This window comes from Ambystoma mexicanum, chromosome 2p (assembly GCF_040938575.1).
Source record: "Ambystoma mexicanum isolate Mex_15411 chromosome 2p, UKY_AmexF1_1, whole genome shotgun sequence".
In the NCBI taxonomy this organism is placed as follows: domain Eukaryota; kingdom Metazoa; phylum Chordata; class Amphibia; order Caudata; family Ambystomatidae; genus Ambystoma; species Ambystoma mexicanum.
Window position 1 is genome coordinate 707,967,092 of NC_090923.1, and position 17,396 is coordinate 707,984,487.

Below are 17,396 nucleotides of genomic sequence, written 5' to 3' on the forward strand. Positions count from 1 at the left end.
GTCCTGGCCTTGGGCCAGGCGGAGGTTAAGTTGACCAACCATGCTGGTTGGTCACTGGGACTTCGAATTGTCCAAAGCCAGCCCCACAGGAAGTGAGCGCACTTGTCCAGGGACCTCTACTAGCCTAAACCAGTCGGGACCAGTATTGAGGCACCCACGATGGGCTCACAAAGAGCCCACATTGTCAGAATAGCCATTTTGATTCCACCTCGTGGTCCGCTAGACCAATGGATGCCCTAGAAAATAAAAGCGCTGGGAGCAGCATTACAAAAACCCCAATGGCTACAAAAAAGGTACATTGGGCTACCAATGCGATAAAATGGCTTGCACCCACAGTGAAGCCAATGTTATAGCACCACCAACATATTGTCTATAACCACATTAGGGTGACACAATAACTTTAGGTGAGAGGCACCCCATGGGACTGGGTACCATAGGGGTGACCCAAAACCTTATAATGGGTACAAAGGGACATAATGGCAGGAGGACTTCAGGAGAAGTCACTCTGGCCACCAGAAAATTGAAGGGGGGAGGGGTTGGAGGGCAGAGCAAAAAGTGGAGGGCCCCCAAAAAAGGAATTATGGCATACCATTATCTTTAAACCACCCTTCCCATCACTTAAGATGTTAAGATGCTGGTCTTAATTGTGCTCCCTTGTTTACCTCAAGGAAAGGGAGGTGTAATCATGGGAAATCCTATTTCCTAGTTGTGTGTAGGCCTTTCTTGCACCCCGAACACAGAACAAAGGAAAACATTCACACCTTAGTTAATGCCAACTGAACTATATAATGGGCAAATTCAATATGGGACTGTTTTGCTGTGTTAAATCCTGTGTGGGAAGTTTATTAAATCTGCCCTAAATCGAGGCATTGTATGCAAACTTTTTGTTTCATGGTATCTGATTTCAAGGGTCTTGACCTCCCTGGCTTGATTGCACAGCAGTACAGGATGAGCCTTGTGCCTCTGGATGTCACTCGCAACTCCATTTCAGAGAGAGGACTGGTTTTCACTTTCGGCACCATTTAATTTGAACCTATTGAACAAGGACACTGATTTTGCCAAACGCATTAACCACAGTACACATTAACTTCAAACTAACATTACATGCCTGCTGGGACATCCCTCACAGCACCTGCTGTGACTAATATTAGTGACTAATATTTGTATGTTCATGAGTAAGATTATATAGTCAGCAGATGCCCTTTTCCATGTTCACTATTTTAAAACCTTAAGATTACATCCTTTGTTCCATAAGAGACACACATCTCTTCTCCTATTCATACTGAACACAATACACATACTGAACACAATACAACGAAACCTGGTGTGCCCGGTGGCCATCTGCTGCCCATTTCTTTCAAGTTTTAAATAGCCATTTACCACAAGGGATGACCATAGTGAGTAATCAAGCACATCATCTGCCGAGGGCCAAAACTCCTTTCCAGTACTTCAGAAGAAAACTGACCATTTCAGTATATTACTGTGCATTGGGAAAACGATTAGTAAAAACTACAGGTGCATAACTACAAAGGAATATCAAGGACAGATCATTGCCATCTTGATTACATGTGGCACTGATACCAGTCCATCTGAATTGATCCCATTGTTACAAGAACTTTGACCTGTTAAGTGTATGAGACTACAGTCTACTTAGCTACATGTCACAGTCGCAGGCCCATAGGAAGACATGTTTAATATGTGATTCGTTTTATACTAATAGTATGAAAGACCATTGTTCTGCACAGTCAGTTAACTCAAAATGGTTTCAAATGTTAATCAAAATTGTAAGAAAATTAAAATGTCTTTCTAAAATATCTAAATAAGTTTATTTTAATTCTTGACTGAACGCCTTATACCTACCTGCTAGTGTTCACTGGTTCTTTGTGTGTGCTTGGTTTTCCTATACAGGGATCAACGGGAAGAGGCGCTGGCTGAATATTACATGAAGAAATATGCAAAGTCCTCAGTGGGAGAACAGTGAGTACTGCACATGGGGTAGGTGCCCTGTGCTAGCAGCATGAAGCAGTGGTACCAGTTGGAGTAGTGCTCTAGCTGTTATTGTGTAAATGCTACTATTCTTCTTTCTTAAAAGAAGCACTCCTGCTTAAAGTGTTTGCATACTTGTGGCATGTTGTTTTCAAAATAGCTGTATCTTGCTAATCTGAGCTTGCTTCCAAGGACCTGCCAATCCACACTCACTTCCAGAATCCTGTTGCTGCTCATGCAGATTCAAACCCTCTGTTTTGCTTGTCGTCCATGGCTTGTAGGTGCACTCTTTCCCCCTCAGCCCCCCACTCCTCCCCTCAATTAAATCCAAAACTCTTTATGCATTGGTATAGAGGGCAGTGATGTGGCTGGCAAAGGTGGCCCTTGGTCTTCGGTGGAACTGGGAGGGACATTTGGAAAGGACATGTTTTATTTTACTCGTTACACTTTGGGTAGTCTCAAGTCTTTTTTGACAATGATGTTTTGCACCTAGAGCCAAAGTACGGTAGTCCTGGGTCTGCTACAACAACTCTGCACCTTAACTCGCACCACAGCAATCCTGTATCTCACCGATTGTAAAGCCGTTTGCTAAGCAAACTGCAGGATAGTTCCCAGTCTTCCTGCACATTTAAAACTACAGAAAAACAATACCAGGGCTTTGTGCAGTTGAGCGCCACACTCTGGACAACTCTGCTGTGGCTATGTGCATAATTACACCATACACTGCTTGTACCAACATAGTACCCTGTGGTTATATTATTCTTAGAGCTGGACAGCAAGGATGTGTACCGCGTCTGGAGTTCTGCACTGGACCCCATAGCAGTACAGTTTTAAATTTTGCTGACGGTCAACCTACATATTTTGTTCAAGCCACATGCAGTTTTGCATTGACCAGATCTGAGGAAATCTAGGTCTCTGTGCTGAATAATTTGCCTTTTTCAGTTATTGCACCCTTTAAGTACCTTTGTGCACTCATGCTGCTGTGAGAGCATCTTCAAGAGTCCCTGCTGCCATTCTTAATCTTCATTGTCTCCTCTCCACTTGATTTGCAGTGTCCTCGGTGGGTCTGATGAGCTGTCTGATGACATCACGCAACAGCAGTTACTTCCTGGAGTCAAGTAAGGATCATGTTCTACAATTGTGTGAAAGCATTAGCCTGTGATGACTTTTGTCTGCCCCTTCTGGTCATTTGCACATGCAGCACAAATGTGTGTGCACCACTATGTTGCCTTGGTTGTGCGTGTTGTATTTGTGTGCATGCACACATGCAAATATGATACAAATGTGTGTGGACTTTGTACACTTGTGTCTGCTACAAGTCTGCATTGGTGCATGCTGTTAGGTAAGATTTTAATCTTAATGCTAAATCTACTTCACTTGTGAGAGCCCCAGAACCTTTTGCTGGACTGGTAGTTTATTTTTCCGTATACCTCACTGAGTGGGAACCTTTTTTATGGGTGTCATTTGTAAGACTCTCCATAGTGTCCTTTTAATTTTATCCTATTAGAGAACCTTTGGTATATACCTTTTTATGGTTGTAGGGTTGCCCTTTGGGCTTCCCTTTTACCTTCATTGGCTAACCTTGTGAGAACTACAGTTCCCAAGGTTAGAGAGGATATTTCTATCCCTTCTACGTTTTGTTAGGTGAAATCGGCACCCCCCACCTTATGTGGAGTGCTGGAGAGATACAAAGTATCCCCTTTCTCACTAGCATTGCAACAATTAGATTACAGGGACAAGCTTACCTTGAATGGCTGTTGGCAGTGAACCTTTTTACTAATTCGGTGCACCGTTACCACGGGCTGTTTGCACAGCTGCAATAAAGCAAGGAAGTGGGTCCCCTAGATGAACCAATTCAAAATCTGATTCTGAAAAGCCACACTCTCGTTTGAAGCACGTGGCTGTCATTAACCTTATTAGAATAAATCTACTGGAAGGCACACAAATTAATATGAAAGACATTATTTATTCAGTAGGCCCACGGATCCTACAAAGATACACATCCCAGGTATCTAGATCTATCAATATTTCATATGTATTACTCATGAAGTATTGGCGTTCATGTACCCTGCTAAACTTAGTTAGATAGGGTCAGCAGAATAGGATTGAGTCCTTTTTTACTTGTGACATTAGATTGACTCTCATCTAAAGCCAAGTATTTATCCTCATGTTTTCCCTTTGACCTGTGGTTTCCCAAAAATGTTTTTGTTGTAAAACCTTTGAATTGCATATATGTTTTATTGCCTGTACTATAGGTGATCTAGCATGCAATATTTGTCTTGATCCACTGGTCTGAGGTGTGGTTTTACTATTTTGCTAATCATTTACTTTATCCGTGTAATTTGAAGTAGATTATATTAAATTTACATTTATGTTGTGCACCTTTGTACGATCCATGGGGCTTCTGAATAAATAATGTATTTTGCATCAATTTGTGTGCTTTCCAGTACATTTATTCTAATAAAGTTCACGACAGCCATGTGCTCCAAACGAGAGGGTGGCTTTTCAGAATCAGATTTTGAATTCGTTCATCTAGGGTACCCCCCTCCTTGTGTGATATTTGCATAACTCATTTGTCCCCTTCATGGAGTTTTTCCCTTTTTGTTAAGCAATAAAACAGCCATGTGTGCCCTTTTTACCAAAATATCCCGGTCTTCTTTTTTTGCCATCTTCGCACTTCTTGTCCCTTGGTCTTTCCTCTGCCCTCCAGGGCGGGAAATTCCTTTGTGTGATTTTATCTTCGGTGGGAGACCTCGGTCAAGCCCGCCAAGGCTCCTGAGTGTCTGTGAAGCCAGGAAGCAAAGCAGGAGTCCACAACTCTGCAGCCCTTTTGTCTTCCAGCTTGCCTGTGAGAATCCAGTAACAAACTGGGAGGCTGGGTGTCCTGAAAGGACTGCCAACCCCCCAAGTTGAATGTTGCACGTCATGTTTGATTGGCTGGGTTTCTGCATAAAAGTTTGAGCCTGGAAGTCAAGAGGTAGTCGACCACTGAACCTGAATCGAAAGAGGAAGATTAAGAAAACTCGGCTGAGACGATTTTCAATGACGGGAGAGCCTCCTGTGTAACCGGAGCCTGCTGTTACCCTTCCTTCCAAGCGGCCTGGGGTCTTCGAAAATTACGGCCCTTCCCTTAGACTGGTTAGATCCATTAGACTCAAGAAGACCTGCATGTTGAGCCATGCCACGTCGTGCTGCGACCTTGGGTTGCAATGCCCTGGGACCACGAGCCAGTGTGCGGTGCACAGTCTTCCGAATCGAGCTTAAACTTCGGTGGCATCCTGCAGGACACCCAGAGACGTGAATGGAGTCCAAAAAGTCCCCTCATCAGAATGCTGGCCCTAGCAAGTGATGAGAATCCAACCAGCGATATTCAGTCTTCATCTGGCTCCTGAAAGGGCGCCAAAACCACAGAGCCGCATACAGCACCAAGAAACGCTTGCCTGGAGCCTTCCCCGTTGATCCCTGCTGCAACATCCCTTCCAAATTCCTGTCTTCATGATAAAGGAATCCATCGACCAGGTTTTTGGCTTCAGATCTTGAAGTCTTCTTGTTGCAACTCTTCCGTGCTAAGGTACTGTGTTGGCTGGGGTATTTACTTACTTCAGCCTTTGTGATTCCTGCGTAGCTTTGGGGTGTTTTCTGTGATTGGAAGTCCACTCGTCCAGTTCACTCAGGCACACGGCTGGAATCCTTCTCATGTGTCTTCTCTGAAGTCCCTCCACCCTAACTAACTCAAAAGTTAACTACTTACTTGTTTGAACAGACTTCCTTAGGAACTCTGACTTTGCCTGCAACTGAACCCTATCTCGCCCTGCCGACAGCAGGCACCTAGACCACTAGTGTCCCTCTTCTGGCTCTGAGTGAATTTGTGACATAGACTAGGGAAAGACTGAATAAGAAAAGGGTTCTGCCTTGAAGTATAACAAGTGTTTAAAAGTTACTTCCTTGTGAAAGAGTTAGTTGGTAACTTTAACTCCGTGAGTGAGCAGTTACAAAAGTTCTTACTTACCTTGAATTTGTGTTGTGCCATTCGGAAAAGTATATGTAAGGTTATTTTACTCACCTGTGAATTGGTTGTGCCTCTTGCCAAAAGAAATGCTGTTGGCTTCACTTGCTGTTCAGCCTGTCTAAACTAAGTCTGCCGTTTGGTTTTACCTTCTTAGAATAACATTTATTTATTTTTGTAAAGCGCCTACGCCGGGGGCATCGAGGTGCTGTTGCGAACCAGTTACATTATAGAAAAAATAATTTGCACATCCTGGTCACAAGCGTTTTGTGGGGGCAGATGAACGGGGCGTCAACGGTTTGGGGCATGCTTAGATGAAGAGCCAAGTTTTTAGAGCTTTTCTGAAGCCTAGGTGTGATTCTTCAGCTCTTATTGTGGGCAGCAAGTTCATTCTTAAAGTGTAACATTGGGTTTTACTTTCCTTGGTCTGTGTCCCATTGACCTGTAAAGCAACTGTAATAGTATATTAAAACATCAGTTTTACCTGCCTAGAATAGCTGTGTGCCATTCTTAAAGTGTTCTGTAGGTGTAGCTTACCTTGGTCTGCCTGGTGCAATCCTAAATTAGTGTAAAGAGTTCTTGCTTACCTTAATCTGTGTTCCACTGATCTGAAAAGTAACTGTAATTGAATATTACACCGAAAGGTCTTACTCGCCTAGTATAACTGTTATCATAAATGTAGTTATAGGTATATACTGTTCCTTGAATCTGTGTTCACTATTCAGAAAAGTATCCTGGTAACCGGGTTGGTTGATTATGTAATTCCTCAACTGAGTGTCACTGCATAACTGGCATGGTCTACTACCCTTGTATTACTGAAACTAATCAGAAAGTAACTTGTGGTTTTACTACTCATGAATAGGTGTGTCCTATACTTAATGTGTTTTGATAAGGTCTAGTTTCCCTAGAATTACTGGTAGTATTCTGAACAATGTTTACGCTGGTCTGTGTACCTTCAAGCAGTGTGGTATGTTTTTATAAATGCGTTTATGACTCTATTACCTGTACTTAGCCCAAGACTTAAGTTGGCCTCCTTGTATTTATAATAATCCTTTATTTTGTTTATAATACTTCTGATTGTAAGTATTTCTGTTGAATCCTTGGTATACTACAGGTTCTATGTACTTTCTTACAGCCCTCTCTCCCTCCTACGATTAGCCTGGTTGCTCTGTCTATGCTACCATATACTCAGGTGGTACAGCCTTGTACTAAGAGTGGAGTCAAGAGTGGAATCTTGTACTGTCTCAGTTGAATTCTTTCTTATTTTAAGTGCAGGCCTCTTTGACAGAAGTCATTCTTCTAAATGTATATAGTGTTTACCAGTCATGTACTTGTGGCATAAACACACTGTAAATATGTTGCTGCAGTTGGGCTAGAGTAGTTATCTTGTATCAAGATCTGCTTTAGGCAGCAGAGAGAGAATCGGAAAAGAGGGGAAGAAGAGAATTAATTTATCTACCTACTGTGATGAATCCTGCATAGTCATCACTGATCCCCAGCCTAAAGTCTCCTCCCATGTGACCGGGGGAAGGCAGCCGCTACCTGATCCTGACCGTGAGTGGTATTATGAGGGAGGTTCACATGGGAGGAGATGGCTGTCGGGGAGAAATGGTGGCTCCCTCGGGAGGGATGCAGTGTTCTTCTTTTTGTGAAGATGAAGATCCTATAATCCCGCAAGTCCCTCCCATGTTAATACCCAAAGAACGTTCTATGAAATGCCCCATGAACGGAATAAGCTTGTTGCTTTAGGAACACATGCATCACATTTGGAGGAGAAGGACTCCGGGGAAAGTCATTGGCTGCAGGACTGGGTGAGGCGCAGTCATGTGAACAGCAAGGGTTCCATTTTCGGAGGTGCGACAGACCGATATGGGAACCAAGAGACTCTGTGTGAGCCGGGAAACCGACCCGAGAACGGTTCTTCGTTAAAGACATATTAAGCCAGTGAATCAGCCAAAATAATTTGGGAGTCCCGGGATGTATTATAAAGTTAAGGGACACTTGAACAGGCAATTTGAATACCGACCCAGTATAACAGAAGGACAACAAGGGTACAATTCCCCTCATATGGGTTGTCAGTTTGGGGAACCTGGAACCCGCCTTGCCATTAGTCAAGAGCCTTTGAAGAAGAGAAAGAAAGGCAAAAAGGGTGCAATTAACTGGGCAAATATTGTGCAATTCTCCTCATATGGGATGTCGATGTTTAGAAACCTGTAACAAAGATTGCCACAAGCAAAGAGAGAGAGAGAGATTAACAGTTGTGTAAAGTAGAAACCATTCCTGGCAGCCAAGTAAACCAGGAAAGGAACAGTTGTGTGAAGTAGAAATTATTCCTGGTGGCAAATAAACAAGGAAAGGAGTAGTTATGTGAATTAGACAGTATTCTTGGCAGGTGAGTAAACCAGGAATAAACAGTGTTGTGGAAAGAAAACATTTACTTTATCACCTTGACAAACTATTGTACAGCCAGAGACATTTGTTATGCCATTATGACAAAAGTATTCTATGAAGAAAACACTTTGATCGCCTGGGAAAAACCTTCTATGAAAGGAGCACTTGTATTAACATTTTGAGAAAAGTATTCCGTTACATCCTCCTAAGTAATCATTTTGTCATCTTGAGAAGAATATTTCATAAGAGAAAAAGTTGCTTTGGTTTTGAACAAGTGTCATATGGAAGAGACATTTACTTTGGCCGTTTGTGGGAAGTGTTCGATGAAAGGGACATTTTTCGTTGCACTGAATAGAATATAGTTGATTCAGGGGAAGGGAGTCAAACCCTGGACGCAAGGATTGCTTTGTTGGAGTCATACTGTTGAACTGAAAACAGACACATTTACGTTACATGTTTTGGTTGTATGTTGGTGTGAGGGTCAGATTTTGGACTAAAGGTCCATTTTCTTTAGCTTTAGTTTGATAGGCAGGAACATTCTTGTTAGGATAGGGACAGATGCGCCTTTATCCCGTCCCCCTTTTTTATTTTAATAAGCAAGACAAATGTTGAGAAAATTACAACTTTGTGTTTGCTTCCCATTTCTGACACTATATACTTACCCACCCCAATATATATATATTTCTGGGGCTTGTGGATCTTCTTAGAATCCCATGCTTTGCATAGGCTGACATCTAGTGGTAGTTGTAGAGTATTGCATGACTTGTTTTCGAAGTTCCAAAAGGGACGTCGACTGGACATGTTTGTAATACTATCCCCAGTGTGACGTGTACTGTACCAATGGTCCTTCACCCATCGAGGTCCCTCAGTTTGTTTTATTCTGGCATCGTGGTTGGTCAATTCTATGCGGCGTCCGTAGCTTTCGCTAGTTTAATATTAATAGTTACGTTACTTATATATTTCTTGTGCCTTTCGACGGACGCGACCTCGCTGCACGTTTGTCAAGGAACATTCAACATCCATCGGCTGCAGATTTTCAATGAATTAGTCGACCGCTTGACAATAGGCTTTGGCCTACACCAGTCTTCGGCCTTGTAGTAGGGAGAGTAGGGGGAACTTATTATTTACATTTCTCTTACATTTCTCTTCTGCTACATTTGTATAGCTGCCTTTACATTTATAAACAAAGATGGAAATAACTCCCATTTAAATTCTGTCCATCCAGTAGCGGAACATTTCTCTGGAAGGACACTCATTGAGTGTGTAACCACGGTCTTCCTCTTGATCATCCAGAAGAGCGTTTTGTACGCTCTTTAAGCCCAAGACACTCGAAGAGACGTACCAACCGGTGGGCGGGGTAAGGGTGTAGGAGTAAGAGATCGACACAATGGTGGCATTGTTGATTGCTACAGACTTTTATTAAAGAAATGACGGTTGGGAAATGTCTACCTATCCCCAATACTGAGAGGGGTTTCACTGCCTCAAAAGAATAACTAAGGGGTCTGTCGGAGCTCCAAAAGAAAGAAAAGTCTTATCGTTGTGCCAAAAACCTTTTTCCAGCCCTTACACTAGACACTCATACTAAAGTGAAAGGGGATCTTCTGGATGTGTGATTCAAAAGTTCTTCTCCAGTTCGTAAAAGTAAAGTTCAATAACTGGTGCAAAAATAAACGTCAAAATGACTAAGATAATGTCTCCCTTCTCCTGCCTGTTTTATAGTGTTTACAAACACCAGGGTGAATTACTCCCTTCACCTGGAAAATGTCTCCCTTCTCTTGGCTTCTTCATGGGTGTGGGTCCCTGTTAGGAAGAATTTTCATAAATGTGCTAGTTCCTCTCTACCTTAGAGACCCCCAGCAACTTTGCTGGATTTTAGGACTTTAAATTTTTAACCTGGAGAGAGGGAGACCCTTTTTCCCATCATGTATTTTAATATGATTTGAACTCTGTGTTTCTTTGTTAAATTATGGAGTCTGACAAACTCCATAGGTATCATCTTTACATTGTGTCACGCCGCACCTTCAGTGCGGTGGCACAGGGAAGTCTTTCAGATTTCCCAAAGGTTTAAATATCTTCTCTTGGATAAAGTACTGTTTCCAAGAGCAGTGGAGTGAAATTGACTTTACTTGCACTTTTAACTTTCTTCTTCGGATTCATTCGTCCAGTGGTCGAGTGTGCCTTCTAAGCCAAAACGCCTTGCCTTTTATGCAGGTTTCTCCCCTTCATTCCAGCATAGCGGTCAGTCACCCCATAGGGTGGCTGTCCTTGCCGGACAGCCAGCCCGCCAATCACCTAGGAGTGCATTCCTGTCTCATAAGAGACTAAGCACACAGAGTTTCGGGCACCTTTCTCGCTTCTTGCCACTGCCAGACAACCTGGAGACAGAGGCGGGCTTCACTCATGAATCCTCACAAAGACAAAATGAACAAAGGGATTAAACATGGTTTGGCACGTGGAGTAAATCTCAAGAAGGACCTTTCCACAAAGAAATGGGGAAAAAAGAAGACAGGGGCCATTTTGACCAACATGGCACCTTTGGGTGCTTTACTGCAGCTGCGAACGCAGCCCGCGGTAAAGGCACACCGCGGTAGTTAAAAGTAAACCACTGCCACCAGCCATTCATCGAGGAAAGGGTAACAAATATTTTACACGAGAAGCTAGACAAAGGGGATACTAAGTAACCCCTCCAGCACCCTATTGTAAGATGGTGTGTGCCAGATGCAAGGAAAGCCCATCTCAACAGCCAAGAGTCCACCCTGGTGCCATCTGCTGGGATGCGAGGAGCTGAAACCGTGAAGTGCCACTGAATAGAAGTTGGTCCTTTTCTGTCGCCGACTGTCCCGTTGCAGTGCAGGAGTCTTCCAGATGTCCTCCCTCTTGTCCCCACGACTGGGGCCCAGGAACACAGGATCTGCAGAGCTGCACATAAACAGAGTCAGTTGGAACCGTTTTTCTTCTAACCAAAGGTACTGTAAAGAGTACCTCTTGTCGTGTAACCTCACTTGTTCTCAGTGGAGACTTGTCTTGGTTGCTTCTGAAGAGTTGCTATTAGCTTCTTTACCTCACAGGCCTAATTAGCTTGTGACCCTGCTTTGATTTCTTCTTTTCTCCGAAGTATTGCTCTAAATGAAACAGTGATATATTAATGTCCAGGGTCCTAGCTATTTAAGTCACCTGAGGGTGTAGGAAGTGTCTGTGTGCCATCCCAAATGGGTACTTACTGATTTAGAGAAACTAAAAGTGTGTATTTTGGAGTGTATTTGTTTGCTACTATGATATTGCCCCTTCTGAAGAAGGCTTACTCAAACTGACTGTTAAATAAATTAATAATTGTTTAATCAAGAAACCTTGTGTGTAAGAGTTTAGTTGAATACTTGTCACTGTGAATCTCTGTGTAACTCCCCGACAGCTCACATTGAACCCTCTTGAGATAAGCCTGGCTGCTCAACACGCTACCAACCTGTGTAGTACAGACTTATACCAAAGGTTGGATTCCTATTGCCAGGAGGTCAGAGTTGTTGTAGTGCACCCAAAGGTACTGCATACAATTTTGCCTAACAGTCCCATACTCGCACTTGCTTCCTTCTATATTTTAGTCCTGCTGGTACACTAGCCTGCCAGGTATCGTGACTGCAATGGTTGCTTGAGAGGCCTTGACTGTTTGTATGGGTGCGGGTCCTGTTGGGGAGCTTTTTCTAAAGTCCACCCTTTAGGACTTTATAAAACTCTCTACTTGGCAATACAGAGCTCCAACTTCTAGTATAGGTCTGTACCACGGAAGGTAAGTAGCAATGGCAGAGCATCCAGGCTTATTTTGGGCGGGAGAGAGGGCTGTAGGAAGGTACAAAGAACTTGTAGCATAGATATGGTCCAAAGAAACACACATTTAGAAATGATATGACACATATAAATCTTCAGTAAGTTAAGTACTATCCCAATTAGGAAACTCAATTTAAAACTTCTGGTAAGCAAACCACAGTGTAAAAAGACTTCTAGAATGGCATTATGCAGTTCAAGGTAAGTAAAAGCCACTGTTACGGTAAACTTTGCAGATTATTCTGTTTCAAGAATAAAATGAAGGTACAAGACCAACATAAGTAGGTAAGCACTTTTGAGAGCGTGTAGTTAAGCTTTAGAATAGTAGAAACAATTCAAAGGTAAAAAATAACTTTGTAATACTTTTCAGAATGACAGTATGCAATTCAAAGGTAAGTAATAACGTTGGAATACTTTGTTCCAGATCAGTATGACAGAAACAATACCAACACAAGTTAAGTTACTTTGCAATCCTTTTACAGAGCCTATTGCTTTAGGAGTCCAACCCTATCTATGTATGACGTTTTCAGAATCAGATTAGAGGTCAAAAAGGTAAGGCATAAGCGGTAGAAAGTCCAGAGTTCCAGTGGAAATCATCTTGAATAACAAGTAGGTAACACTTTTTGTAGCTAAAAAGGGTTCAGGTACTTTGGAGAAGGCTCCCCGAATGCACAAGGGTATTGGGCTTGGGCGAACGTGTATGGGCGAACGTGCACAAATTATCACCTCAGCAACACAGGTGTGGCAGAATGATTCTAGTTAAGTATTACCTCGTGTCTCACAGTACCTTTTGGAGTGAAGAAGATGATGAAGCTGGACGCCTTCATGATGTAGCAGCTGCTCCTGTTCCTTGGTCGTGGTGATGTAAGGAGGGGCTCTGGACGGGATTTTGCAGCAGCAATCGAGAGGGGGAACTCCCAGCAAAGGATTCTTCATGCTCCAGCATGGATCTGCAGTTTTGGCGGCTTTTCACAGACCCAGTGAAGAACTGTTGTCTGATCGATTTCCCTCGCTTGCTCGGTCCTGTACTCTGGTGAGGAGACTTTGAGGAGTGGAATATTACCTCTGGAGGTCAGAAAGGAGTCCACCAACATTTTGGAAGGATTTGTTCTTCAGAAGGCGATGCATAACACTTGGGCTCGAGGTACCACTGTATTGGGGGTTTGCAGCCCAGGAAGGTTGTAGCACTTCGTGGTAGGGCTCGAAATGCAGGTGGTCTCAAGACTGGTTAGTCCCACCAGTCTAAGGGAAGGAGTAGTTTTCTTCAGGGCTCCTCAGTCGCATGGAAGAAGGGGTCCGCACAGTAGCAGTCACTCAGCAGGCATCTCCAGTCGCTGGAAGTAGCTGCCGGAGTCTTCTCTTCTTTTTCTTTTTTGGCTTCAGTACCAGTGGTTGACTTAGATCCAATCCATTTATGCAGGAACCCAGCCAATCAGCCCGTATGCTACATTTAAACTTTGCGGGGTGGCTGTTCTTTGAGGACAGCCAGCCTCGCAGTTTGAACTGGTTCCAAACAGACATGCCAGAAGACAAAGAACTGCAGAGTTTCAGACTCGCCCCTCGTTTCCTGTCTCCAGACACTCTGGAGCCTCAGTGGGCTTTTGAAAGGATTACGCTGAAGACAAGTAAAATCAGGACCTCCTCCACCCAGCACGGCAGAAGGACCAAGAAAGGACAAGCTCACACTAAATGGCAAAAAAAAGAATACTGCAGCCATTTTGGGTCAATGGTGACCCTTCTGTACATTACCAGGGCTTTGAACACAGCCTGCGGGTAATAATTACACTAAATTCGGTAGAACCCGTCCAGTGCCACCAGCCATTCAAGTATGCTTGTCACTGTAACAGAAATGTTACAGGAGCAGTGAGAAAGGGGATACAGTGTAACCACACAGCACTCCACAAGGTGGTGTGCTGAACTCGCAATATAAAATGTATAAAGGACAACAAATATCCCTGTAGCTTTGGGAACATGTGTTCTCGCAAGGAGAATAAAAGAAAATACAATTGGAAGCGCAAAGGGCCCCCAAGCAACACTGCATAAAAAGTGCTGTGTGCTGCAAAAGTAAATTACAGATGCCATAAACATTTGGAGGAAAACATGACTCCAAGGGAAAAGTATAAAAAGGCTTACAAAAGGTTCCCATAGACGGACCAAAAGAATGAATGAATGAGTGAGTGGTGAAAAAGATTCCCACTCATTCAGGAAACTTATCAAAAAATCCATGGATCCAGGGGGCCCTCAAAGGTGAAGGAGATTTGGCATAGAAATTAAAAATCTGTCAACCGGTCCCGACTTGCACTTTCTTTCTTCTATTTTTAGCCCACCTGGTATACTAAGCTGCCAGGTACTAAGACTATGTTGATTGCACTTGAGGCCTGGATTGCCTTCCCAACTGCTTCCATTTTGTTGCACCCCACATCTACAGCATTGCTTTGGGCCCTCTGCTCCTCCCCTTGCACCGATGTACCTTTTTCCTTAGTCCGCAGGGCTCTCTGGGCACTTCTGATGCTTCCAATATGTTGTGGGGGGGGGGTTTAATTTCTGTGCCAATTCTCTTTAACCTTAGAGACCCCAAGATCTTTTGCTGGACTTGGGGCTTTTTGATTGCAACTCTGGAGTAAGAGGGACTTATGTTTTTTTTTCCCCCGACTAGGACTTTTGTGTTTCTTACTGTTTAATGGAGTCTGGTAAACTACATAGGCATCTGCTTTTGCATTGTGACACACAGCCCCGATGTGCAGTGCCACCGAGGAGTTCCTTGGACTTCTCTTAATGTTTAACTATATTTTCTTGTTGGTGGACTCCTTTCTGACCTCCAGCACACACCACCCTATGTGGAGTACTGGGGGGAGTTACATAGTAACTCCTGTATCCCACTGCTCATGTAACATTCTGTTACACTAACTCACTTGAATGGCTGGTGGCAGTGGTTTCTTTTTTTTTACTACCTTGTGCCATGTCTGCAGGCTGAATCCTCAGCTGCAGTACAGCACACAGCGGTGATCATTTTCCCAAAATGGCCCCTGTCTTCTTTTTTCACCATTCTTGTCAGTTTCTTCTGGGCTTTTACTCTGTTGTTAAAATCAGGTTTGAGTCCTTTGTGTGTTTTGCCTTTGGTGGGCTTCAGGCTGAAACCGCCCAGGCTCCAGTGTATCTGAAAAGGCAGGAAGTAAGGGAGGGTCCTGAAACTTCCCTGTCCTTTGTCTCTAGGTGTTCCTGAGTGAAACCAGTTCTGATTGGCCGGCTGGCTGTCCTGGAGGACAGCCACCCTGCTGGGTGATTGACTGCCTAGGGCTATGAATGAATGGGTACTTGCTTAAAAGGCCAGGATTTTGGGACTACTAGAGGAAGAGTCGACCACTAAAGGACAACATCCAACGAAAAGACATGAAGAAACGCCAGCAGCACCCTCCTAGACCTCAAAGAACCCGGTGAAGCCCTGCAGCTGTGCTGACCCCGGTTTCGTTCAGACAGGAAAGACCCATACGGCACGACTTCCTCCCTTAGGCTGGTGGGACCAACTAGCCTCAAGACAAAACTCAATTTTGGCGCAACCCCCGACTTGCTGCGACTTTCCCAATTCCCGGGGACCACTGACCATCATAGAGTGCATTGTCTTCCGAAGTGCTAATCCGGCCAAAACTTTGTGGGCATCCAGAGTGTTAGGCAAGTATTGATGTATTAACCCTGTTGGAGACTACGCAACCCTTGTCCTCTTGGTATGAGGCAACCCACCTTTTGATGTAGGCCTGTACTACACAAGTTGGTAGTGTGACTGAGCATCCAGGCTTATCTCAAGAGGGGTAAATGTGAGCTGTACGGCTGCAGCAATGAAATTCGGTAATACAAGTAGCCAAGTAACACTTACACTCAAGGTTTCAGTTATAAATAGTTATTTATTTAACATCCGTTTTTTAAATAAGCATTCTTTAAAAAGGGCAATATAGTTAGCACTACTTTTAAAATACTTTTCCAGAATCAACACAAAGCTAGTAGATACTCTTTAGAGAGGCTTGTTACACACTTCCTACACCCTGAGGTGACTTCACTAACTAGGAGAGTAATGGCATTTATATATTACTAGTACACATTGTAGATTCTGAGGTTGGTAGAAAGGAAAGATTAAGTGAGGGACAAATTTTAAACAGTTTATGGGAGCATGTGAGCACTTAAATCTTCAAATGAAGTCTAGACAACCTTTCCCCAGCAATAATAGTTTAAAACCAAGTTATCACCTTTGAGGGACAGTAAATATCAAAGTCAAGTGGACTAGAAGAGTCTGCAGGGAGCCAGGACAGTGTATGGAGCTGAGGCACTTCTTAGATAAGTCTTACACAAAGCTAGAGCGAGTTTGTTGAAGAGAAATCACTGTAGGGTCACAAGCTGTTAGACTTGTGAAAGGTAGAGCTGAAATCAACTATAGCAAGGTAGCTACTGCAAGTCTCAACTGAGAAGAGCAAAGCTAAAGACAGTGAGGTAAGATCCCCAAGTCAGAATAGTACCTTTTGGTTAGACGAGTGGTCCAGCTGGTTTCTGTCTGGTTGCAGCGATACAGCTCCTTGGTTCCTGGGCCTCAGTCGTGGGGACAAGAGGGTGGACGCCTGGAGGACTCTTATGACAGCAATTCGGAGGTCAGTGGCAGCCACAGGCTCTTTTCAGAAAAGCAGCACTTTGCGGTTTCAGTGCACGGTAAACGGCCCCACCGTGGATCTTGGACACAGGTTGGGCTTCCTTCACGCCTTGAGTCATGCACTCTGTTGTGGGGACTCGAGCTCTGGTCGTCCTGCTTCTGGAGGGTCCTGGGGAGACTCATGGAGCTTCTGGCCGGATCACAGACATTGCACTGGACTACAGATTTCTCGACCCCTGGCACTCGGTTCCTGCAGAAGTAAAGAAGTACAGCCAGTCAGGGAAGATGGTCCAGTCGAGTTTGTTTCGGGGTTAGTTGGTCTCACTAACCCAAGGGAAGAAGTCTTCCCTTCTGGAGCTTCTCTTGTCGATCAGAAAAAGGAGTTTCAGCAAAGCAGCAGGGCTTCAACAGGCAATTCAAAGGTCCAGGAGGATGCAGCAAGTTTGGTTGACGGTTTTTGTCGGGTGTTCTCCCCAGTGGTTGACAATGCCTCTAGTCCCCAAACCTGTGCCTTTTAAGCAGGTTTCTCCCATTCATGCACATCCTAGCTGTCACTCAACCGCA

At 43.9% G+C, this 17,396-nt stretch overlaps 1 protein-coding gene across 3 annotated transcripts in view; it reads left to right on the forward strand.

The window, feature by feature from the left end:
- SUPT5H (SPT5 homolog, DSIF elongation factor subunit) overlaps nt 1–17,396 on the forward strand; it is a 342,489-nt gene that overhangs the window by 80,199 nt on the left and 244,894 nt on the right. For all 3 annotated transcript variants that reach the window (XM_069644283.1, XM_069644282.1, XM_069644284.1), the window contains 2 exons: nt 1,909–1,977; nt 3,039–3,104. In XM_069644283.1, coding sequence (XP_069500384.1) covers nt 1,909–1,977; nt 3,039–3,104 — 135 coding nt within the window. The remainder of the gene's footprint in view (nt 1–1,908; nt 1,978–3,038; nt 3,105–17,396) is intronic.